Source organism: Tuber melanosporum (genome assembly GCF_000151645.1).
Source record: "Tuber melanosporum whole genome shotgun sequence assembly, scaffold_70, strain Mel28".
Lineage (NCBI taxonomy): Eukaryota > Fungi > Ascomycota > Pezizomycetes > Pezizales > Tuberaceae > Tuber > Tuber melanosporum.
This window is the reverse complement of record NW_003299118.1, coordinates 213,035-239,337: the sequence shown is the minus strand read 5'-3', so window position 1 is coordinate 239,337 and position 26,303 is coordinate 213,035. Positions and strand designations below refer to the sequence as shown.

The following is a 26,303-nucleotide window of genomic DNA, read 5'->3' as shown; positions in this document are numbered from 1 at the left end:
GCAGGAGATGGTGAACTTTACGGGTTAATGCCGGTACAAGATGGGGGATCTGGCAAGGTGTGCACGATTACATGCTGTTCGTTTGATACTCACATACCGTCACTCGTGTCTACTATTTTCTGAGGGAAAGTTGGCCGTCAAGTATCTGCACAGGAAGTAAAATCTATGTCCCGCCGATCAGAGCAGACATCTCACAGAACCTCAGAATCGGCTAGGTGTCGTGCCTATTCCATTTCCGATATTCCCCCCGTGCACACCACTTCTCGACCTCCCTTCCTACTCTGTCACGCGATTCCAAACATCGTCCACCATCCGCGCATAGAACACTCCCAATCTACCAAAACACAGCGCCCAACCACCCGTTCCAAGACACCGCAATACCATACTAAGAGTACGACACTCGAGTACCACCGCCGATCACCTCCCTTCCGAGATCCCGCCCCGCCGCTCCTGCACAGCCAAGAGCGGCTAGACGTAACATCATTGGCCACGAGACATCCAAAACCTCACTATCATATCACAAAATCACAATAGTACTCGAGGTCACTTGCCAGGGCGATCGTATACTCGAGTAGTACGGTACATGTCTTGATACGAACTGATACGCAAGCCGAGCAAGGGAGTGAAAGGGAGCTACGCCCGCGGTGTTATTGCGATTGGAGAAGGGGAGAGGGGGGAGAGAGGAGTACCCGTACAGTACGGTGGGCAGGAACTGCACGATGAGATAGCAAGGGAATTCGAATGAAAAAGATGGAGAAAGAAAGAACCTCTTGGGGGGGGTCGCAGGCGCGGCGTCTGGCATCTACTCGAGCAGGGGGGGAAGAGGAGATGTGGTTGGAGGTGAGTGTAACATTTCTTGGTGCAGTATCCCTTGGGCGGTCTGAAACAGTAAAATTCGGGGCCAGGCACACCAATCTGAAAAAAAATCCCAAATAGGAGACTTGGCGCTTACAAAGCACCTAAGTGATATCAAAATCAAGCAATGCCCCAGCGACCACAGAAACATCATTGGAACACAGTCCTACCTGGATCTGTGTTAAAAGACTAAGTCAAAAATAATGACACAAGAGTTCAATAACTGGGATTCCCACTGGCAGATCGTTGCCTGCTGTTGTGCTAACTGGTTGATATGGGGCTCGTCCACTACTGAGTAGATAGGATAGGTATAATAGCTTATCGTTTCATCCAAGTTACTAAAGACAAACTGAAAACAGAACAAGAGTATGAGGTCTAATCTATGAAACAAGACTTTTGTGCTTACTATCATAGCAGCGTAAGCAAAGAGAAATTCCACATACAGGTCCCAAATAGTCAAACTGAGTTAATATTGTATGAACACCTTCTTGATTCATTCCACGTAGTATGAACCGGTACTGTACATAATCAACCTTTAACTTTCCTCTTCGAATGAATTGGTGTTCAGTTTGAACTCCATGGGGAGGAGGAAGAGAGGAATTATGTTGCAATTTACTGTAATGGGGAGGTGTGGTTTTCCATATGTAATATGTCTTCTGAGGCAAAGAATCCTTCTGGCCATACTGTTCAATTTATGATTCTGCAAGTCCGAGGCGGAATGACCGTGAGGTATTATTATACTGATAAGGCGATGGTAGATGGCAAGCAAGGAGGAAGAAATTGACAACAGTCATATCAACTAGCTAATAAAAAATAGGAGGCCAGTTCTGTAGGAATTTTACTTGAGTGAAATAATACCTGCGGTACTGATCCGCAACGTCAACTCCAACTTTGTACCTATTATAGTCACATGTAATGACTGGAATAGGAACATTTGTGCACTCTCCAGGTCTAAAGACTTGGTGAATTGCGAACCCATTACTACTCGATATTTGGGGCTTTTTACGTTCTGTAATCACTTGTTGATCAAGTGTGTGAATCGTTGTTAAATAGTGAACTGGGCTATTATCCTGCCACTAAATACCCAAGACCTTGCCCTCATATCCAACCGGACCTCCAGAAATCTTGTTCCAAGGAATGGATTTTCGGTTGCCATGGAGTTCTGGTGGAAATGCTCCAGTATTTATACGTGCTGTTCCACATTCCCCAATACTCATATTACGAAGTTTTGTAAGAAGAGTCAGCGAGGGAAAATAGTTATCCATATAAATCTTGAAATGGAACTCTGAACTATGTGGAAGGGAGGAGGCCAGCTGAAAAACTGTTGAACCAGTGGGGGTAAGATATTTTTGAAGAACTAGGCCAGTAATTGAACTTGTCTGTGACACAAAAATCCAGCTATATGTATAGCCAATATCATAAAGTACGAACACCTTGTAGCCTTCTGTGATCGGCTTGCTTGGCATGCAGTATGTATGGTGACTACGTCTACCAAATCAAATCATCATTTCATCCACTATCACGTTTGATGCTGGGAGGTAGTATTGCTGACACCGAGTTTGAATTATAGTATTGAGAGGTTCTAGCTTCTCAAACCACTCAGAAGGGGTGAGTTACAATACTGGATCTGAGATATGTAACTATCGTTTAATCTGGGAAAAGCGTTTGAAAGACATCACTTGAAATGTTGAGTTTGCATTCTCTCTCCTATTACAAAATGTCTTCGGACTAAGTTCACCTCTCGTTTTTGCTCCCATATGAATTAATAGGACCTAAAAGAGCCTAATCTCATAGCCAGTTACTTTCCTCCATGCTCAGCCAAATAACCTCCCAGCTTCTGACTCTTTTCGTGCATCCTTTTCCTTCGCATAGTGGTTTTTCCGTACTATAAGCACATTGATCATGCTATCATCCCAAAATAACTCAAATATTCGTAGTGGATCTGCTTTACAGTCCTCCCAAGGCAATAATGGTTGACAAAAGTGATCATAACGGGGAAAAAGTGAGGTATGTGATTTCTGGATAGCTTGAATGCCTGATGCAGATTTGTGTGCTTTTGCAAGCTTTTGAGATCATACATTTGGAGCTCTTGGTTTTCTTAATACGGACAAATTAGAAGAAAGATCAGAAAGAGGTTCTTGTACTTGGGCAAATCTCGACATTGTAGGTATTTCACAATAGTTGAATATCAAATCCATATCTGACGGATAACGTTGCAATATTGCCTTCTAGTTAATCCTTTTGTGGTCTAGTGTTTCTTATAATAGACATTGTGTGGTGGGCCCTGAATTTTACTGTTTCAAACTGCTCAAGGGATAGTACTTGTATGTAATAATTACAAAAAACTCTCAGAATACTCCATTGGGAAGTGACAAGGACCCAGGACCTAATATGCTCCACCCAAACTAAAATACCCCTGAAGCCAAGCAACTTTGACATTAGTTTTCTGTTTTCTTACTTCTACCTCCCTAGTAAACAATTGCCAGTTGTCAAAACAAACAATGGATGTAAACAAATAAAGGCTTAGAAGAAAAAGATATACATAATGCAGAGTAGGGAAATAAAGGAAAAAAAATAAATAAGCGATCATATCTGAAAACATCAGCAACATTACCAGTCAAAAAAGGTCAGCAATTTCCCGTTTTTAAGACATTCAAAGATGCTGTAGGTGAATCGTCTATTAAGGAAAAGTTTACGGTAAGGATAAAGGAGAGTGATTCCACTCAAGTGATATATCATTATGCAATTAGTGAGTGTAGTTTTAGCATACAGTATTTCTTAACAAGAAGGAAAGTTGTATAGAGGTAGGACTCACTAATCTGGTATACCTATGCTATGAGGTCAGAGATGTTCTACACAAGGAAAGTAGCCGGCTGTCACGAACATGGCTTGGCACAGAAAACGTTTTCACATGACTCATTATTATAAGTAATATGTATGTTATTGTTTCACATATATGATTCATTAAGATCATATGATTTGTTATATTTTGCATATAGCTCAAATATGAGTCATGGGATATGCGCTTGGCGAGTATGCCTTGCAAGTGTGCCTTGCGGGTATGCCTTACACATATGATTTAGGTTTAGCACATGACCTGGTTATAGGATCATGGGTTTCACACATATGACTCATTCGAGTCATATAACTTATTTATTGCGTTAAGATTGGTTTATAAGTTTTTACACATGACCTTGCTATGAGGTTATGGGTTTTGAGTGTGTAACCACTTTGGTCACATGATTAGTTTGTTATGATTTGGTTTTGTACATGTGACCACTTTGGGTCACATGACTACGGGCAGGAAGAACATTTTATAAGGAGGCTGATGCGGCCAAGGAGGATAGGTTCTTTAGGCTTTGTTCTAAGTACTTTTCCTCGTCCTTGCCATTGATTCGCCCTGAGTGTTTTTTTCACACCCATGGTGGACCTTGATGCCTTGGATTCTGGGGGAGATATCTGAGTTCACTTAGTAGTTCCTGAGGTCTTTGGTGTTGAGGTCCGTTGGCATTGCATGGCGGATAACTTGTTTGTTTGTTTTACATTTCGTCACCTAATGGTTTCTTACAATGCTGTCACTTCAAGCACTTTATCATGGTTGCTTACGAGCCCCTTTCCATAAAATGTTTTTGGCTTCCTGTCTATCGTCTACTCGCAGGTTTCGCATTCGATTGGGGGAGATGGAACATTGTGTTTGGGGGGATCACCCATGTCATTCTTTAGGCCAGCTCATGATGTTGGGTTTTAATAGAGTCCTTAGTTCTTGCAATACAAAACGCCGTTGGGTTAGACTGATAACCTTCCCAAGTTCAACTTATCGTACCGGCCGCATCATTTCTCAGGTGGCAGGGCAGTACTTACCCAGCCCCTCCCTGTTACGTTTTTTGTTTCTATGGTCAGAATCTTACAATGTTGTTTATCACCATTCCCTTAGAGTTTTAGTTCTTACGGCATTTACACTGGTTCAGTCAGGTGTTTCCTCCTCGCTTCAGTGGTGATGGCTTTGACCCTGAAAACTCTGACCCCCTGGTGTAGTTATTTTTGCTACCTGAGGTAGTGTGGAACGATTGGTTGCCAGGCACTCATGTTGTCTATGTGTTTGGGTGGTTCAGTTGTGGATTGTAGTTGGTGGCGTCACCCATTGTAAGTGGAGCCTATCTTCTGTTTGTTCGCTCTTGTTCGTTCGCCCTCTCCCTTTATGTCAAGTCAGTTGGGGGTACCTCTTGCCTATTGTTCGGTCTGTGCTTGTTACCAGACCTGTGGGGCTAGCTTTGGCTAGCTCTGCCTACTCTTTCCCGGCTTGGTTGGATTTCGGTTCGGCTGGGTTGGATGGTGTGGCTAATGCTGGTGCCTTTGGGTGTTGGTGCTACCTCATTTGTAGCTCCCAGCTGTGGCTGGTAGGTCCCCCTTGGCTGCAAGGTGCTGGGGGTTCAGGCTCCATTCATGCAGCCAAGACCAGTGGCTGCCTGATAGGGTTAGGTATGAGCTGTCCTGTGGCTATCTGTTTAGCAGAGACAACTTGATAGACTTCAAGGTTGTCTAGGCCAATTGAGATTCATTTCTGTAGACGGAGATTGTCTAGGAAGGCTCGGACTTTACTCGTTTCGTTTATGACTACTAGGAGTGAAGTAAAATAGATAAAGTAGGGTAGAATCGTAAAAACAATATTATATTGTTAAGGTCTCTTCTTCGTTACTTGATGATGTCTAAAGCTTGGGAGGCACTTCGATATTTAGATTCCACCTCTGAGTGTTCGCGGACTACATCTATTTATCATACAACTATGTACTTCTTCAATCGTAATTCCCAACATCAAGTTCTTCCAAGGTGTGAACACCTGTGGACCCTGAAAACCATCACACCCTCTTTGGTAATTACAATATTTCTTCTTAGGAAACGTACTATTCCCAATAGTAATATCCCGATTAGCAGAGTCTGTAGACTTATGGCCTAGTTCTTAAGTCAAACTAAGTTGGCTCCAATTGTCTTCACCATTGATAAAAGGATCAGTTTTATCCATGGCTATATCTGCAAAGGTGGTCGTCATTACAACCATCATAGGTCATTTGATTTCAACCCTTTGTAACTCCATACCCAACCCATAGATTTTCTTTGGATGACTTCCTATTCACTCGCAGGAAGCTATTCCACTAGACTGGTAATTAATCCCTCAGTCGGCAACCTTTGGTTGCTCTCTGGGTAGTAGGTTTCAGTAACCATTGTCGTATCGAGAATCATCCCATGACTACAACGTGTTCCAAAACCCAGTTGCAACACTCCGTAAAGTTCGTTGGCTTCTTTGGTAGTGTCTTTTGGAGTTCTAGACTCTTCTGGTGTATGCAATTGTATCAGTCTCTAGTAGAGATCCTTTACTATTTGATACCATCTCATGGTGCGAAATCGTCCTGTTACTTACGGCCCATGCCAAAGGTGTCATATCTTTGAAGCCTAGTAACTCTCTGAGTAGTTGACGGAATTACTCCATTCCACTTCCCAGGCCTGGCCGAAGGTCTCCTCTCATATAACCTGCGAACAGGATCCGGTCAGACGGACGGCGGTGACGTATACGGTGTTATTATAATACCTTCAATTCTGTAGTAATGTAGTCACAGGACGCAACTGAGATTGATATAAGTGATGACTCGCGGGCTCCGTAAGGGAGCCAGAGGGGGGTGTTGGAGACCAGAGATTCCGATTCCAAGTGGGGTTACCCTACTTAGAGTGGTTTCTAGGTATCGGGTTCTGGTATTCCTAACACTATCGGATGGTTGATCTGTTTGAGGGGCTGGGAGGCTGAATGGGCTCAGTGGCGTCTGGCTTGTGGGGCTTGGGGGGGGCTGATTAAGGGGGGGGAGGTACCTGCAAGTACCGGTCGGGTGTCACGAACGTGGCTTAGTGAGGAAAGGGTTTTCACGTGACACATGGTTATGAGTCACAGGTATGTTATTGTTTCACGCATATAACCTATTCAGGTTGTATGATTAGTTATGTGTGGGATTTGTGATGCTTTCTGTAACGATCCCTCTTCAGATAGATAGTTAGTTCTTGGCAACGGGGAACCATACTTATCTTTTCTTTCCCTTTCTTTCTTTATCTTACGATAGCCTTAGGCCTCTGCCTATGTTACCAATAGTACAAGACCTTTGTCTTCTATCGGAAACACCTATTGTAAGCTTTCTCTAACTCGTCTTCGTAACGAGTACTTCTTGGCGTAATGATAACGTTGCAATAAGGATAAAGATCGTAAAGGTGTTTTATATTCGTTAAAGTACTATGTAGGAAAAGTACTTAGAACAAAGCGTGAAGAACCTATCTTCCTCGGCCGCATCGGCCTCCTTTTATAGTGTTCTTCCCGCCTTTAGTCATGTGACTTAAAGTGGTCACATGTGCGAAACTAAATCCCAACAAACGAGTCAGGTGACCAAAGTAATCACATGCGCAAAACCCATAACCTCCTAGCGAGGTTATGTGCTAAACTCGTAAACCAATCATAACGCAATAAACAAGTCATATGACTCGACTGAGTCATATGCATGAAACCAATGACATCATAATGAGGTCATGTGCGAAACATAAATCATATGCGCAAGGCTTGCCTATAAGGCACACTCCTAAGGTATACTTGTCAGGCGCATGTCCCATGACTCATACTTGAGCCATGTGCGAAAGCATCACAAATCTCACACGTAACTAATCATATAACCCAAATAGGTCATATGCATGAAACAATAACATACCTGTGACTCATAACCATATGTCATGTGAAAACCCTTTCCTCACTAAGCCACGTTCGTGACATTAGCTCACCTCCCCCTAAGCCAGAGTCCCATCAGTCTTTTTCTCCCAGTTTCAATAGTTCCCGTCCTGCCGAGCGCATGGTCCTTCTCAGCTTGTGGAACTTTTCGTCTGCCGTCCTCCATCTAACTCTTACCGATTCCAGAGTCAGATTCGCCATCTCGATCGTCTGCCGCTGATTGTCGTTCAGCTGTCAGAGCTCCGCGATCGTTTTATCGTTTGCCGAAATTGTGGCCTCGGCTTGGCCCAGTTGTTCTCAGAGTCCCCGGATCTGCCTGTGTAGGCTCCGGACATCCGGTTCCAAGTCTGCCGAGTAGTTTTGGGCCCCTCCCTCCTTGGACCGCGACCTCGCGGCCCATGCCTTTCTGGCATCTTCTCCTTCCAACTCTTTTCAGCTTCCATCCTTCTGCGGGTAGAATCCCGCAGATATTTTTTGTGCCCTGTGTATCCTGCACCCATTCCTGAAGCATTGCTGCCAATTCTTCAGGACATGGTGTGGGCATGGACCACGCTTTCGGCATTCTCTCGGGAACCATCCCGAGTCTTCCTTGTCGTCAAAGTGTGTTTGGCAACCGTTATCGTAGCATACAGTCCATGACATGGCGTTATGCTGTGCTTGTCTTTCCCTTTTCTTGAGTTCTTCGTCGGTTGGCCCCATGCATGAGTATTCGGGGCTGGTTGATGTGGTTTGGCGGGGGCTGTTGCCCCAGCCCTCGTGTTGCTGCAATGGTGCGGGAGTCTTTCACTCACTTTTGTCTTGGTTGAACGTGATCGTTACCTGGGCTGGGCTTGCCTGGGTATCGCTGGTGGAAGGTTGAGATGGCATCTTGTGCGTTTTCAAAGTTGTGTGCGAAGTACCAAGTTTTATCGTGTTCAGGAGAGTATCCTGTCCACTTGGCTCGGTATTGGAGGTGACCGTGGAAGAAACGGGAATCGACTATTCCGTCGAGCTCATATTCTGGTTCTCCGTCGAGTTTGATCGGAGGGGGAGGAATAAGTGTTTGTGAAGCAAACTTATTGTTGTTGTGTAATTTGTGGAGTGAGATGTGGAATGTATTGTGTATTCGCATTGAGGGGGGAAGGTCGAGTTGATAAGCTCGGCTGCCCACTTTTTCCAATATCCTGAAGGGTCCAATTTTCTTGTAGTCCAGTTTCTTTGATAGTCGTGTCGTATGGATATTGCGTGGTATTAGCCATACCATGTCTCCTGGTTGTATATTTGGATCTGGTCTTCGGTGCTTATCTTATTGTTCTTTTTACCGTGGTTGTGCTTGACTCATCTCGTATTGTAATGTTTCGTGTAGTTTTCCCATATCCGCTTTCTCCGGTATCACATCATTAATTGTATGATATGTGGTCTGATTTTATGGATGTTGTCCGTAATTCGCGAAGAAGGGTGTCGTGCCAATTGCTTCTTGCTTTCCATTGTTGTATGCGAATTCAGCCATCGATAACAGCTTGTACCAATCATCTTGCTGATAGTTGACATAGGCCCTTAAATATTGTTCGTGTATCACATTTACCCGTTCTGTTTGTCCATCTGTTTGTGGGTGGAATGCTGTGCTCATTCTGTTTTGTATTCCCATTTCTCCACTTACTTTCTTCCATAGTCCCAATGTGAATAGTGTTCCTCGATCGGTAATGATATTCTTTGGGAGGCTGTGAAGTCAAAAGACCTCTCGGAAGAATGTTTGTATAAAATCCCTCGTGTTGATGTCTTTTCTAACCGGAATGAAATGACTCATTTTGGTCAGGCGATCTACCACGACCAAGATGCTATCGCAATTTTCCGATGTTGGTAGGTCCATGATGAAATCCATAGTAATTGTTTCCCATGGTCGTCCGGGAACTTCGTTTGATTTTAGTAATCCATATGGTGCGTGTTTAGCCGTTTTCGTTCTCTGGCATATGTCGCAGTTTTTGACATATCGTTTGACATCTTCGCGCAGTCCTGGCCAATAGAATGATCTCGTGATGAATTTTGTGGTTTTAGCCGTTCCTCCGTGTCCTGCTGTTCGGATATCATGGTATTGTCATATGATGTCTGTCCTTATCTCCTCTTCTTCCGGGATCCATTGTTTTCCATCGTACCACATATTTCCATCCTTCCATTGGCATAACCCCAGTGCAATTCCTTTCATCTCCTTTTTTCCTTCTTCCAAGGCTTCTCTTATTGCCTGGATTGTTTTGTCTTTTTCATTTGCGTCCTCAATTCCTCTTTCCTCCTTTGATGTGAATTGGATAACCTCCATGGCTTCGAAGTACGTTTTTGGTAATAGGGTCCATGTTTTTTGTTTGATCCTTTCGTTTTCTTTCGTTTGTGGTTTGTCGCTTGCAATCCTTGTGAGAGCATCTGGCTTTCCGCTCTCTTTTCCTAGTCGGTATTCGATTTTGAAGTTGTATTTGCTAAGGTGCTCCATCCATCATATCTGGCGGTCATTTAATTCTTTCGTGGTTATGAACGGGACCAGGTTCTTGTGGTTGGTTAGAACTCGGACTGGATGGTCGTTGTTCGAAACGTATCTTCTCCATTCTTTTAATGCTTGAACTATTGCTAGTAGTTCTTTGTTTGCAAGATCGTAGTTGCACTCTGTGGGGGTCATTGTCTTGGATTGATAGGACACTGGCCTCCATTTTCCATCGTCGCATTGTTGCGATAGTATGCCTGAGCATACATATTTTGAGGCGTCCGTTTCAATCATTGTCCTTCGGTTTGGGTTGAAATGGACCAATATGGGTACCGATGTTAGATGCGTTCGTATTGCATCATATGCTTTTTGTTCCCTTTCTCCCCATTCCCATTTCTTGTCTTTTTTCGTTAGGTTATAGAGTGGTTTTGCAAGCCTGTTAAACCCCTCTATGAACCTTCGATAAAAGTTGCAGAATCCCATAAAGCATTGGACATCTGTTTTGTTGTTTGGTTTGGCCCAATCCCAAATGGCTGCTGTTTGAACAGGGTCGACCTTGACCCCACTTCGATTGATAATAAATCCATGGTATTCTGTTTCTTCCTTGTGGAATTCGCATTTTGTTGGTTTGATCTTCATTCCTGATCCTTGTATTGCCGCCATGATATTGCTGATGTCTTTTTGGTGTTGTTGTATGTTTTCTGAGTATATGAGTACATCGTCCAGGTATACGATGCAACATATGTCAAGGTACTTATTAAGTACCCTGTTGATCCATCTCTGGAATGAAGCTGGTGCGTTGGTTAGCCCGAAAGGCATAACCAGGTATTTGAACATTCCATATCTGGAGGCGAATGTAGTCTTCCATTTATCTCCTGCCTTGATGCGTATATTGTGGTATGCGTCTTTGATGTCGAGTTTGGTGAAATATTTTGCTGATCGTAGTCTGTCCAGTGCTTCCCCAATCAAGGGTAGTGGATATCAGTCTTTCTTGGTAACCGAATTAAGTGCTCTGTAGTCCACGCAGAGTCTCATTTTTCCGTCTTTCTTTTTGACGAATAGTATTGGAGATCCTCCTGACGCGAAAGAGTCTCGGATCCATCCTCTCTTTAGGTTCTGCTCGATATACTTCCTAAGTTCTTCGAGCTCTGCTTCTCCTAGGGGGTATAACTTTTTATAGGGAATTTCTTTTGTTTTTCCCGTTTTTTCGTCTTTGTCCAGCTGAATCTCGTGGTCGATTCCTGGTCTTCGAGGTGGTAGCTCCGTAGCTTCCTCTTCTTGGAATAGATTTGTGAATTGGTGATATTCTTTTGGAACCAATTCTTTCCCTCCCTTTTTGCTTTGGTATTTCTTGTTCTGGATTGCTAGTTCTGTGCTGATGTTGATTTTTGCTAGAACTGCTTTCTCGTCTTCCTATGTCTATTTGAGAATTCCTGTGGTATCTCCTCTTCGCTAATATCGTCCAAAGGCTTGTGCTGTGATTTCGTTGATCTCAATTCTTTTTGTTGTATTGAGCTGGTTTTGGTCCGTACTTCCAAATCCCTTGTTTCCTCTCATGGTTTCTTCCAGTTGATCTACTTCATGCAAATCCTCTTTGTTGATTTTTTCAATTATCAACTGTGCGATTCGATCGCCTTTCTGGACTTGGTAGTCCTCTTGAGCTAGGTTGGCCAGGACCACTTTGATTTCACCGGTATAGTCGACGTCGATCACTCCTGCCATGGTCATGAGTCGGCGTTTGACTGCTAGACCACTGCGGGGTGCTATTCGTCCATAGGTGCCTTCTGGGAGTCCAATGGCTATTCCCGTTGCTCTCGTTGCCTGCCTATTAGCTGGTATCTTGATTCCTTCATTGGCATTTAGGTCGTGTCCTGCTGCCCCTTTGGAACCCTTGGTAGGCACTTTTGCCTCTTGGTCCAGTCTTTGTATCCGGACTCTCTTGTCTTGTCGCATCTCGGCAAACTTTGCATGCAAAGTTTCTTCTTCCGCTTCTTGTATTGGTGTGGAGTAGACTACAGGTGAACTGTTGAGACATTGTGTCGCACATAGTTCACCTGTAAACGTCATCTTGTTCTCATTCCAATCGATCGTTGGATTATGCTTCCGTAACCATGGAATCCCTAGGACTATCTCATGGTTCTTTAGATCTGCCACTTGAAAGATTGCCGTTTCCCTATGGCTGTCAATGTCCATAGGTACTGTCGCCGTATGGGTTATAGGACCCATAGCGCTTGGCTTTCCATCCGCTAGGTAGACTTGTCTTGCTTTCTTCGCTTGTTTGGTGTGGAGGCCGTATTTGTCACATATTTCTTTGTCAATGAAGTCTTCAGTGGCCCCTGAGTCGAGCATTGCATATATTGTTGTTTCTTCTCTTTCTTTACTATATATCTTCGTTTTGATCATCACATGACCTCCATCTCCTTCTCCTCTTTGCGTGTGTAGTGCCGTGTAGTAGTTCGCTAATTTGATGGGTTTTCCAGGTCCACATCTTGGGTCTCCCAGACCACCGTTTACTGGGGACCCTCTTCATTTTCCGCCGGTGAATCCTCTGCTATCATTTCGTGGATGTTGCTTCTTTTCTGATTTTGGAAATGATTATTTCCAGTAGCTCTATTTCCCTGGTATCCGTTGTCCAGTCGGCTTCTGCATTCTCGTATCCGATGCCCCACTTTTCCACACCTTTGGCATAGTTTCCCATTCATCCTTCTGGCGTATTCTTCTTTAGACAGGTTCAGAGCAAGCCCTGCTCTTGATTTGTCCAATTCCATTGGTTCGCCTGGTAGTAATGCTCGACTTTCTCCTCAAGGTGCTTGCGGTTTGAAGGTCCCGTCCACATTCCTGGATGATTGGACCACCCTATGTGCTATAGTATTTTCCGAGTTGCTCCGAACCATGTTTAATTTGCTTTCTTTGTCGATTGCCCATCTTGCAAATCGTTTGGCTGTCATATAGCGCAGGTCAGAGATTCTCCATGCCTCTCGGAGTCTCTCACTGCAGTTTCTCAGGAGGATGATGTAGAGAGTCCCGTCATCAAACTCGGCCTCGTATTCCAACAGTCGACATTCGTTCCAGTATGCTGAGAACGTTCGTTTTCCTTGCTGGAGTTTTTCTAGCTTTCGTCTTGCTGTTTCTTTGGCGTTGGGGTCTCCAAATTGTTCAAAGAGTGTCGCCTTGAACTCTTCGTAAGTGACCCGTTACCTCTGTTTCCTTCCATCTTGGAAGGGCATGATCCATTGTCCCGCGAGTCCTCTGAGTAGAGATTCCACATATGGAATCTTAATTTCATCATGGTGATCTCCGTATCCCTTAACTGCAAAATATCCATCGCATTGCGCTAAGAATATTCATAGCTTATCTTCGGCTCCTTCGTATGTGTCAGGCTCCTTTGCTTTTGGTCGTTGGACATTTCCTTGCCCTGTATTTCGCGTGGCTACAAGAAATGCCTGAAACTGATTTTCAGTCATTCCAAGTATGCTGGTTCCTGGTGCCGGAGTGGCTGGGGCCAGTGGCCCAGGTACAGCAGATCCCAACATTCACTCGGTCGTGGCGTTCCAGCAGGAGAGCTATCGACTGGTGATCCTTTCTCTGGGGTTACTGGGCTTGCTGCTCTCGAGTTTTCTGCTGAGACGTGATCTAGGGCATCGCTGAATCCTCCTAGATTAAGATTTTGATCGTCGATGTCAATATCTCCTTCCCTATCTGGGTTGAAGGATGCCATCTTGTATCGTTTGGCGTCGCACTAGGTGACGCTTTGTAATGTAACGATCCCTCTTCAGATAGTTAGTTCTTGGTGACGGGGAACGATACTTATCTTTTCTTTCCCTTTCTTTCTTTGTCTTACGATAGCCTTAGGCCTCTGCCTATGTTACCAATAGTATTAGACCTTTGTCTTCTATCGGAAACCCCTATCGTAAGCTTTCTCTAACTTGTCTTCGTAACGAGTACTTCTTGGCATAATGATAACGTTGCAATAAGGATAAAGATCGTAAAGGTGTTTTATATTCGTTAAAGTAATATGTAGGAAAAGTACTTAGAATAAAGCGTGAAGAACCTATCTTCCTCGGCCGCATCGGCCTCCTTTTATAGTGTTCTTCCCGCCTTTAGTCATGTGACCTAGAGTGGTCACATGTGCGAAACTAAATCCCAACAAACTAGTCAGGTGACCAAAGTGAGCACATGCGCAAAACCCATAACCTCCTAGCAAGGTTATGTGCTAAACTCGTAAACCAATCATAACGCAATAAACAAGTCATATGACTCGACTGAGTCATATGCACGAAACCCATGACATAATAATGAGGTCATGTGCAAAACATAAATCATATGCGCAAGGCTTGCCTATAAGGCACACTCCTAAGGCATACTCGTCAGGCGCATGTCCCATGACTCATACTTGAGCCATGTGCGAAAGCATCACAAATCCCACACATAACTAATCATATAACCCGAATAGGTCATATGCATGAAACAATAACATACCTGTGACTCATAACCATGTGTCACGTGAAAACCCTTTCCTCGCTAAGCCACGTTCGTGACACTTTCGCACATGGCTCAAGTATGAGTCATGGGACATGCGCCTGACGAGTATGCCTTACGAGTATGCCTTACGGGCAAGCCTTGCGCATATGATTTATGTTTCGCACATGACCTCATTGTGATGTCATGGGTTTCGTGCATATGACTCAGTCGAGTCATATGACTTGTTTATTGTGTTATGATTGGTTTATAAGTTTTGCACATGACCTCGCTATAAGGTCATGGGTTTTGAGCATGTGATCACTTTGGTCACATGACTAGTTTGTTTTGATTTGGTTTTGCACATGTGACCACTTTAGGTCACATGATTAAAGGCGGGAAGAATACTATATAAGGAGGCCAATGCGGCCGAGGAAGATAGGTTCTTCATGCTTTGTTCAAAGTACTTTTTCAACATATTACTTTAACAAATATAAAACACCTTTACGATCTTTATCCTTATTGCAACCTTATCATTACGCCAAGAAGCACTCGTTACGAAGACGAGTTAGAGAAAGCTTACGATAGGTGTTTCCGATAGAGGACAAAGGTCTTGTACTATCGGTAACATAGGCAGAGGCCTAGAGCTATCGTAACACAAGGAAAGAAAGGGAAAGAAAAGGTAAGTATCGTTCCCCGTCGCCAAGAACTAACTATCTGAAAGGGGATCGTTACATCGGGCCTGCATCGGGTTGGGCGAGGTCTAACTAAATGTTTCCAGTCTGGCTTGGGCTGTTAGGTGAAGCTGCTGAGTGCTATAAAGCTCCCCGATGGACCAACTAGCTAATGGCCACCTGTGCGGATAGTGGGTTGCAACTACCTGGTTGGACTTATTTGGGTCTTACACGTTGGGTTTTGTGGGGTTTGTTTGGTTTCTTTAGTTTGGCTGTGGGTTTGGCAGAAGGAGGCATAGCACCACGGGTGGGAGATAGGCCCCACTGACCTTTTTTGGTCTGTTACTACCTCTATGAATTTTTTATGTTTGTATTGTTTTGGTTGGGAGACAGGCAGCAGGTACAGGTTCTCCTCACCAGTACACTCCACGGAGGCAATCGGCAAAGTGGGTTCATAGTGTCGACAGTCTGGCATGCGGGCGTGAGAGGTTGACATGTTAGTTGCCTCCTCCCTGCCATTGTATTGCTTGTAGGTTTAGTTTGTTTGTTGGTTGGTTTTTTACTGTAGTGGAGGTTTTGCAGGATGGTTTTCAGACTAAGCTGTAGTGATTTTATGTTTGTTGGACAAGGAACCTAGTCGGGTTGGTCTTTTGCTCGGTTTCGGCTAAACATAATGTTGGTTGGCTTCATACCAGAGGGGCTATAGACTTAGATCAGGGCAGGTGCTGAGTTGTTTGATGGTCTTGTAATTAGTTCTCGTATAGGCATGACTCGGGGATGGCAGGTACGGGACCGTAGAATTAGTTCGCTACGGATTAGTGGTATTCCAGTTAGCGGAATCTGTTAGGAATACCAGAACCTGATACCTAGGAACCACCCTAAGTAGGGTAACCCCACTTGGAATCAGAATCTCTGGTCTCCAACACCCCGCTCCGGCTCCCTTACGGGGCCCGCGCATCGTCATATCTATCAATCTCAGTTGCGTCCTGTGACTATATTACCACCGAATTGAAGGTGTTAGAATAATGCCATATGCGTCGCCACTGGCTGTCCGACCGGATCCTGTTCGCAGGGTATATGAGAGGGGACCTTCGGCTAGGTCTGGGAAGTAGAACGGAGTGATTCCGTTAACTACTCAGAGAACTACTTGGCTTGAAAGACATGATACCTTTGGCATGGGCCGTAGGTAATGGGACAATTTCGCACCAAAAGATGGTATCAAATGGTAAAGGATCTCTACTAGAGACCAATACATTTACATCTACCAGAAGAGTCTAGAACTCCAAAAGACACTACCAAGGAAGCCAACGAACTTCACGGAGTGTTGCAACTGGGTTTCGGAACATGTCATGGGGTGATTCCCAATACTACAATAGTTACTGAAACCTACTACACGGAGAGCAACCAAGGGTTGCCGACCGGGGAATTAATTACCAATCTGGTGGAATAGCTTCCTGCGAGTTAATAGGGAGTCATCCAGAGAAAATCTATCAGCTGGGTATGGAGTTACAAAGGATCGGAGTCAGATGACCTACGATGGTTGTAATGACGACCACCTTTGCAGATATCGTTGTGGATAAAACTGATTATTTTATCAATGGCGAAGACAATTGGAGCCAACTCAGTTCGACTTAAGAACTAGGCCATAAGTCTAAAGACTCTGCTAATCGGTATATTACTATTAGGGACAGTATGTTTCCTAAGAAGAAATATCGTAATTACCGAAGAGGGTGTGATGGCTTTCAGGGTCCACAGGTGTTCGCACCTTGGAAGAAAACTCGACGTTGCGAATTACGATTGAAGAAGTACATAGTTATATAATAGATAAATGTAGTCCGCGAACACTCAGACGCGGAATATAAATATCGAAGTGCCTCCCAAGCTTTAGATATCATCTAGCAACGGAGAAGAGACCTGTAATGATCCCCTTTCAGATAGTTAGTTCTTGGCGACGGGGAACGATACTTACCTTTTTCTTTCCCTTTCTTTCCTTGTCTTACAATAGTTCTAGGCCTCTACCTATGTTACCGATAGTACAAGACCTTTGTCTTCTATCGGAAACACCTATCGTAAGCTTTCTCTAACTTGTCTTCGTAACGAGTGCTTCTTGGCGTAATGATAAGGTTGCAATAAGGATAAAGATCGTAAAGGTGTTTTATATTCGTTAAAGTAATATGTAGGAAAAGTACTTAGAATAAAGCGTAAAGAACCTATCTTCCTCGGCCGCATCGGCCTCCTTATATAGTGTTCTTCCCGCCTTTAATCATGTGACCTAAAGTGGTCACATGTGCAAAACCAAATCAAAACAAACTAGTCATGTGACCAAAGTGATCACATGCTCAAAACCCATGACCTTATAGCGAGGTCATGTGCACAACTCATAAACCAATCATAACGCAATAAACAAGTCATCTGACTCGACTGAGTCATATGCACGAAACCCATGACATCATAATGAGGTCATGTGCAAAACATAAATCATATGCGCAAGGCTTGTCCGTAAGGCATACTTGTAAGGCATACTCGTCAGGCGCATGTCCCATGACTCATACTTGAGCCATGTGCGAAAGCATCACCAATCCCACACATAACTAATCATACAACCCGAATAGGTTGTATGCGTGAAACAATAACATACCTGTGACTCATAACCATGTGCCACATGAAAACCCTTTCCTCACTAAGCCATGTTCGTGACAAGACCTTAACAATATAATATTATTTTTACAATTCTACCCTACTTTACCTATTCTACTTCGCTCCTAGTAGTCATAAACGAAACTAGCAAAGTCCGACCCTTCCTAGACAATCTCCATCTACAGAAACGAATCTCTATTGGCTTAGACAACTTTGAAGTCTATCAAGTTGTCTCTGCCTAACAGAATCTCTGTACCGTGGGGGCTCATCGTATGCCAGTGTTGGCGGTATAAGTTTAAATAAAATTATATTAAATTCTAATTACTTTTCCTACTTATTACTTTAACAAATATAAAACACCTTTAGGATCTTTATCATTATCGCAGCTTTTATTATTACACTGAGAAAAGTTCTTCACGAAAGAAGAGTTAGAAAAAGCTTACGATAGACGTTCCTGATAGAAGACAAAGGTCTTGTACTAGCAGTAATGTAGGCAGAGCCCTAGTGCTCTCATAAGTAGAAGAAAAGAAGAAGAGGAAGAACAGAAGTATCATTCCCCGTTGCCAAGAACCAACTCTCCAAAGGGAGATCGGTACACCGGCAAAGGTGGCTGATGCGTATTCTTCTATCTACACTCAAGATTGATAATGGGACAACATCGAAGACTATTGTACAAGTAGTACTCCACCGACATCAAGAGTAAATTACTACTCCCGCAGCATCAAAGGCTAAGTGACAAATCTTAGGTCATAGCCTGCAGCATCAAGTATCACAAGAGGAAATACAACCAGCCTATGCTTCTCTCCTTATTCAAACGAATCCAGGTACTTACATTAAGTTAGCTGTTAACAGAATTGCTAAGAGGTTCCACAGGATTTTCATGTCTTCTAACTAGTTCAAAGTTCTTTGCACATTATTAGCCATTTATTGCTGTGGACGGTACCTTTACTAAGACCCAATTTATCCAAACTTTATTATTAGCTGTTAGGATCAATGCAAACAACCATGTGGTATTATTGCCCTGGGGACTTGTCTAGAGCAAAACGGAAGACTTATGGTGATTTTTCCTTACCCACCTCAAGTCTACCATGCCTATAGTCAATTTCTCTCATGTTACGTTAATGAGTAACTGAGATAAAAGACTAGCAGCTGCCAGTACTAAACATCCAGAGACAAAGCGTACACACTGTATTCAGCATTTAGCTGAGAATATAAAATAAAACCTACAGAAAAGAAGCCAGAGATGTCTTTCGAGCTATTTCATGCTCATTAACTCAGGATGAGTATGAGACAAATTTGCAATAACTCTATAAGTATAGTGTCACTGAAGCTCAGTATGTCAGGTCTCTGGATCAGGTTAAATATTGTGCACTATTTTTTCTGGGTAGAACCTATAGACATCTTACCTCTAGTATTGTTGAATCAGTTAACAATAGTTTTCTTGATGAGCGAGCTCTTCCTTGTCTCAAGCTCCTGGATACTATCTGGCATAGGCTAAGACACCTTCACTTCGAACGCGATATTGATTCAAGAATTTATTCCCGAGGATAAAGGTTTACCAGTTACAGTCAAAACCTACTGCGTAGTATTTTTTTCTTAACTCCTACACTTTAAAAATACTCTTAAAGCTGACTTATAAAATATAGGCTCTTTAACATCTGTATCAGCACAAACAGTGCAGATGTCTAATAATATACTGGGCCAAGTTACTGGACTTACCAGGAAAACTTACTTTGTTGTCCTTCAATAAGGTTGTTATAGTTGTAGTCGATACCAGGAGAATGCAGTACCGTGTGCTCATACTATATCCTGTATCTACCATCTCAAGTATCAGCTATTGGAGTATATACCTCAGTACTTAACTATTGAGGTATTCAATAAAACCTACCTTCAGAATATTGGATCTGTCAATCTGGATCAGCTTTCAGAAACACTCATCTATTACATGTTTGCTCCTACTCTTCTTATACATACTTCCATATTTTCATGCCAGACTACCTGCACTAGCAACTAGCGCCTTACAGCAAATTCTTCCATTTCAGACTCTCACCAGCTTTCCACTCCCGAGTCTCCTCAGCCTTTACTATCCACTACTGTCATTCTTACCAAGCCTCTAACTACTCCTACTATCTCCAACCCTATTCATATTTTCCCCTACCAGTCTTTTACCCCCAAGACCATATACCATTAATGATCGTAGGCCCAAAGCACAACTGGGAACTTCTGATCTCCCACCTGTCATACCACAGAACCAAACTCCAAGTACTACTAATTTTGAGAGCTCACTCTCAACCTATGTTTCTGTATTTGGCTGGACCGACTAAAGTTCACCATTAGGTAAACATACAATCATCGACCCAGGCTCAGTACCATCTATCCTACAAGCTCTAATTCCATACCGTCCTCCCATTCTCTCTACCTCTCATGGACAGCCTAAGGTTGTTCAAAAGCGTGCTAGTGAACTTTACTAAAAGCGTCAACTTATGTCCAGTCAGCTTCCTGACATTTGTAACAATCCCTCTCTGGATAGTTAGTTCTTGGCGATGGGGAACGATACTTCTCTTTCTCTCTACTTCTTTATTTGTCTTATGATAGCTCTAGGCCTCTGCCTACGTTACCGATAGTACAATACCTTTGTCTTCAATCGGGAACGCCTATCGTAAGCTTTCTCTAACTCGTTTTCGTAAAGGACTTTTCTTGGCATAACAATAATGTTGCAATAAAGATAAAAGATCGTAAAGATGTTTTATATTCGTTAAAGTAATAAGTAGGAAAAGTACTTAGAACAAAGCGTGAAAAACCTATCTTCCTTGGCCGCATCGACCTTTTTATATAGTATTCTTCCCGCCCTTAGTCATGTGACCTAAAGTGGTCACATGCGCGAAACCAAATCATAACAAACTAGTCATGTGACCAAAGTGATCACATGCTCAAAACCCATGACCTCATAGTGAGGCCATGTACAAAACTCATAAACTAATCATAACGCAATAAATAAGTCATATGACTCAACTGAGTCATATGCGCGAAACCCATGACCTCATAATGAGGTCATGTGCGAAACATAAATCATATGCGCAAGGCTTACCTGTAAGGCACACTCGCAAGGCATACTCGTCAGGTGCATATCCCATGACTCATACTTGAGCCATGTGCGAAAGCATCACAAATCCCACACATAACAAATCATATAACCTGAATAGGTCATATGCGCAAAACAATAACATACCTGTGACTCATAACCATGTGTCACGTGAAAACCTTTTTTCATGCTAAGCCACGTTCGTGACAATATTCCTCACCCCGTACCTCAGCTTTACTCCAATTCTGATGGCAGAAATCATAACTCACGTACTTGCCGTCAACCTCCTAAGGTTTAAACACTCTCCTTTCTCTCTTTCTTTTCTTTCAACTGCTCTCTTTTTTTTTTTTTTTTCTTATTGTCCCTTTCCTATCTATTCACACTTGTGTTTGCAAAGTTTTTTTTAGTCCTCCTTGTACCTTGGTTTTCATTTTTCATTTTTCATTTTTTTTTTTTCACTGGTTTCCTACTATTCAAGACCCACTTCATGTTAACTACATATTCAACATTATGTTTATTCATTCTGTCATTGCTATGCTGTATGTAAATCATCCATGGTGTGGTATTCTAGTTGTGTGGGGCATTTTAGACCCTTGTCCGCTCCCGAAGTGGTATTCTGAGAGTTTTCCATAATAATTAATACTACATGCTGGTATCCTGCATACCCCATTAAATTTACTCCTGCACGGTTCAAGTAATAGACCACTATTACTACCAAAGCGTAATACTTAGCACCAGTACAGTACGAGTACTCGAGCAGGTCTCAAAGCAAGCACAATAACGACATCGGCCGTCTCGGGCCACGCCGCACGATTTGATGCACCAAGAAAACTGAGCACCAAAGACATAGCTCCCCATCCAATCGGTGATGATCAGAGACCGATCCCCACCCCCAAAGAAGCCGCACGGAAATGTCGAGCATACCGGCCCTGTCACACCGGTACCCCTATCAGGCAACCATCCACGGTACAGTACAAGTACTCGAGCACCTGTACGATTAAGGGGGGAGGCGAAGGCAAGTGACCATGCGTAGCCTACAGCACTTATATATCGCGATTTGCGAAAATCGAGGTTCTGAGAGAAGGAAAAGAAGAAGAAAAAGCGCATCTCGGGATATATCCTAACACGTCAAAAGAGATGTGGTAATAAGAGTCCCCCCTTTGGGGTAACAACAAACTGGACCCACAGGACCGTTCCAAACTCTCTCATATTTGGGGAAAGAGAAAGGTCGCCGGATTGGCATTCTAGAGCTTTTACGATCCCCCCACCCCCCCCCCCTACTCTCTCAAGTTCGCAGTTACTCGTAGAGGAGCCCCTCCCCGATACCGGTAGGGCATCAATATAACCGTGCGGTGGTAACGTAGCGTACCGTAGTACTCGGCCACTCATAAGCGTCCGGACGATTACGGCGATACAAGTGCTGATACTGTAATAAACCAAGGTGTCCGAATACTTTATAAATCGCCAAGTATAGACTAATAATCCAGCCAGCCAGCTTCTATCATATGGCGAAAAGCCTCAACGCATCCCAACACCTCGTACTCGAGTATCATATCATACTTGTACAAAAAACCCACTCCCGCACAGTTCTACCGGTATCATACCCACTCCTCCTCCTCCACCGCACCTTATGACAACAAGCCCCGATATCATCTAAGACGGAATGAACCAACCGACCGACCCAACCACCCAACCAGCCGGTCAAGCCTTATTTTCTATTTAAACTTGTGAGGAACATGTTGCACTTTCATGCCTTATCGGTACGGTACGGTGCGTTCCCTCTTTTCTCTTTCTCTCTCTCCGGGGGGTGGCGTTTTTTTGTGGGAACGGCCTTTCGCGATCCCTACTCGAGTACTACTCGTAGTACGTGTACTGTACACATTGCCACAGTTTCGTGTTTTGTGCTTTGAGCGAGGGTTCGTTCTAGAGAGGGAGGATTACCGTGATACATACAAGTGGGGACTTTTTGCCAATCTTCAATATAATGTTACTCGAGCATGATGTGCTTGTTTGCTCAGCTTTCCGCCTGTCGGAGGGTCCCAATGAACACGATTATGTCATCAACGATCTCTTGAAATTCTTATTTTATTTTATGAAAACAAAGAGACTTGCATAAATTCTTAGGGCAGTGTCTACCGGTAAGGTACTATCATAATAATATTATGTATGGTAATTATGATGCCCACTCCGTCAAATACCATCATTACCAAGTTCCCCCTGCCAAGCCCTTCTCGATGCGCACGAACCCTCACCATCCACTTCCACTCACTCGAAACCCTCCTCCCCCCCCTTTGGCTTGCATACGGTGGTGCGCCATTGTCGCAACCTCCTCGTGGCAGGTACAAGCCACGAGTGAAAGAAGTGTTCGAGAACAGGGGAATGATGAATTTGTACGAGTACTCGAGTGCGAGAGGCGCTGGGACACGCACGGATTTCTTTTTCGCAATATATAATATTTTGCGAATCTGTACGGTACCGTACTTGTTGCCATGCTACCCCCCTACGCTATTCATATTCCATCCTTCCACCAAGAACTTATCATACTTTGCTTTTCACCTTACCCTACCGTACCCACCCAAGTACAGCACAATATTCTCTAAAGTACCCTGCAAGTTGCCTTGCCTCCCACCGCATATTCATAGAAAAAGTTCCCTCATTTACACCATAACATAAACGGTATGGTTCAACAACTCACTGAAACCGCACAAAACGCCGCATTTCTCTCCCCCCCCCCCCACTCACCGCTCAACGAACCTCTTTCCCACCGATGTGAAGTGGAGTGGAGTGGAGTGGAGAATATATAAATAGTTGGAATTAGGCGCGGTCCGTGCCGTGCTCATCTGGTGAACATTATGGGATAGCTAGAATAGATCGGTGAGGAGATCAGTGAGGTGTGAAGTGGAGAATCGCAATGGGCAGTACCGTAGTGACTGTGAGGAGAGATTCCTTGTTAGGGGGGCTACGAGGGTGGAGAAGTGGTGTGTGGCCGTTGCAGCCGCTTGATGCTTTGCTTTGCTCTGCTGGTGAAGTAAATTTATTATACCATGCCGGTAGGGAAAAGGATTATTTGGCGCAGGACGACCGGGAAACGAGAGTGAAGGAGGTTGTGGTGCTGTGTTGCGCTTGAATTAGATAGTCTCTCGCATTACCTCTGGCGTTTATGTATCTTATCATGCTGCGAATGGACCGATTGCTGGTACCGTAATTGACCGCATATCGGTCTGGGATGACTTGTTCTTTCCAGCGGGATTCTATTCCGGAGTACGCAGTAAAACTCCAGTACCGGTATTGCTGGAGGTATCGTTGTTCAAGTACAATGTTTTCTTTCTTTTCCAAAAGAGGAGTAGCATCTAGGCCATCAAGAAATGCTCTCTCTCTCCTGATAATAATGATGATAATTTTGATCGTGCTCAATCTATGGCTTCCCCCCATGCCCAAGAACTATTTCTTTTCAGGAAAAAGTCAAGTTTGCCAGGGTAAATTCCTTTGCATCAATCTATTCTTCCTTGACATAAGGACCAGGAACATGGTGCCTTACAACGGGCTGAATCTGTGCCCATTAAAGGCTTGAGAGGCTCAGCAGGTTCTTGTTCCCGCTAACACAGATAAGCGGGCAGCCCTTCGGGAGTGAACTAAAGTGCCACGTTAATTGCGCCCATCACTTACCGTACTGTACATTAGAAAGGCAAACCTCGAATATCTCGACTTGTTGCTTTAATGCGTATCTGTTCGACCTATAACTGCACGAACGTTGAGGCGGCGCCAGGCATCTTGGTAGTCGGTAATGGATCGCACCGGAATGCGGAACATGTACCGGTATGTACAGTACTGGAGGCGGCAGTTGATGATATTCTACAGTACCGGGCGCTTCATTGAACCCCCCTCCCAAAGGTCAAAGAATGAGTGGGCCTTCTAGAAGCAGAAAAACTTCTCGAACTGATCCTGGTATACAAGAGCGGGAGGAAATCGTCGTCCAGATTTATTGAATCTCCCATCTTCATTATCGTACTGTTTAGACTTCAGGGTACAGTACATGCCTGAGTCCAGGAATAGCCCTGACTTGGCATATATCTCCCCACAAACGAGGTCCCTGTGAGTCCCTAATCAATAATACCGGCATACCATCCTGGCAATATAAAAAATTTCTCTGCAATCTTGAGTGAAGGTTAGGGGTAACCGTATCTAGCGCGAAGTACCTACAGTAAAAGTGCGGTCACTGTTACACAATGACCCAACAATCGTGGAGGAAAGACCCTGTCTCATTTTAAGATATGATACTTTATGCTAGATACTCGAGTGTCGTCGCATACAATCGGTCTAAACTTGGACCTCACCCAACCCAATGCACCAGCTTCACACCTTTGAACAAGTAAATAATGTGGAAATGGTAAAGGAAATACCTGTATAATATAAAAATGACAACAAATAACGCCAAGCGTATCTCCTGTTTTTGAAAAATTTACACATTTCTGGCTCGGTCATTCGGGCGGGCCCGTGTTTATCTTGAGCATTTGTGAATTTTTGATATGGTGCCTAATTCAGAACCTCTATATGTTAGGTTACCAGCTTTTATCAATCACTCTTGGTGTACTCGTACAGTACCTGTCCAACGAGAAACAGAATCATCCTTTGCTAATTTGAAAGGCTGATTTTCCTAAAAAAGTTTCCTGTTATCTCTTCGACCTCCCACCATTCAGCCACTGTTTAAAGAGCACCGAAGAAACACGCTTTAAGTGGTGGGCATGTTTTGGTGTGGGCGAGGTCCAAGCTTGTATCAATGATACAAGTGTGCAATGGTATACCAGTACCGGTACTGGTACTGTACTGTACTCGAGTGCTCGTATTTGAGTACAGGTACCGATATTGAACGCTCCTCCTGAAAAGGATGTTGTTCTAAACTCTTTTCCCCCTCAATTTGCCACTTCCCTTTAAACCCTGACTCCCTGTACTCGAGTATCGCCTAACCACGCGTCACGATCTCCTAACGTGTTCACGTGGGGGTGAGACAGCGCCAATATCGTACAGTACCGTACAGTATCCGCTTCGTATTTATTATTGGCCAGGATAAGGTAGGAAGAGGGGTTAAAAGCAAGTACGGTATTCCCTGATGCTCCACTACTCGTATCATACCGGTATTGTTACTCTGGTTGATAGCTCCTGTCAATGCTCGGTGCGGCGAGGGTCAATAAATCTCCACATCAACTTTCGATTGGGCCGAGAATAGAAATGGGTGGGGGGGCAAAATTGGCTGTTTCCCAAGCGTGATTGTTTCCCGCCGCCACTGCTTGCACTGTGCTGTGCTCGAGTGCATCTCGGCTGCTTTTGTTTGACAGAATAAAAGGGACAGTGATGATGATGATATATATATCCGTTGACACAGTTCCAGTGCCGCAT

The 26,303-nt window shown here is 43.8% G+C and overlaps 1 protein-coding gene; it reads right to left on the bottom strand.

Moving 5' to 3' along the window:
* Nucleotides 1-25,112: 25,112 nt before the first annotated feature.
* GSTUM_00010532001 (uncharacterized protein) lies at nt 25,113-26,303 on the bottom strand (the record flags this gene model as incomplete). XM_002841360.2 has 2 exons in its annotated part: nt 25,113-25,442; nt 25,512-26,303. One exon carries the CDS (start codon nt 26,301-26,303, stop codon nt 26,070-26,072), a length of 234 nt encoding a protein of 77 aa, XP_002841406.1. The 3' UTR covers nt 25,113-25,442; nt 25,512-26,069.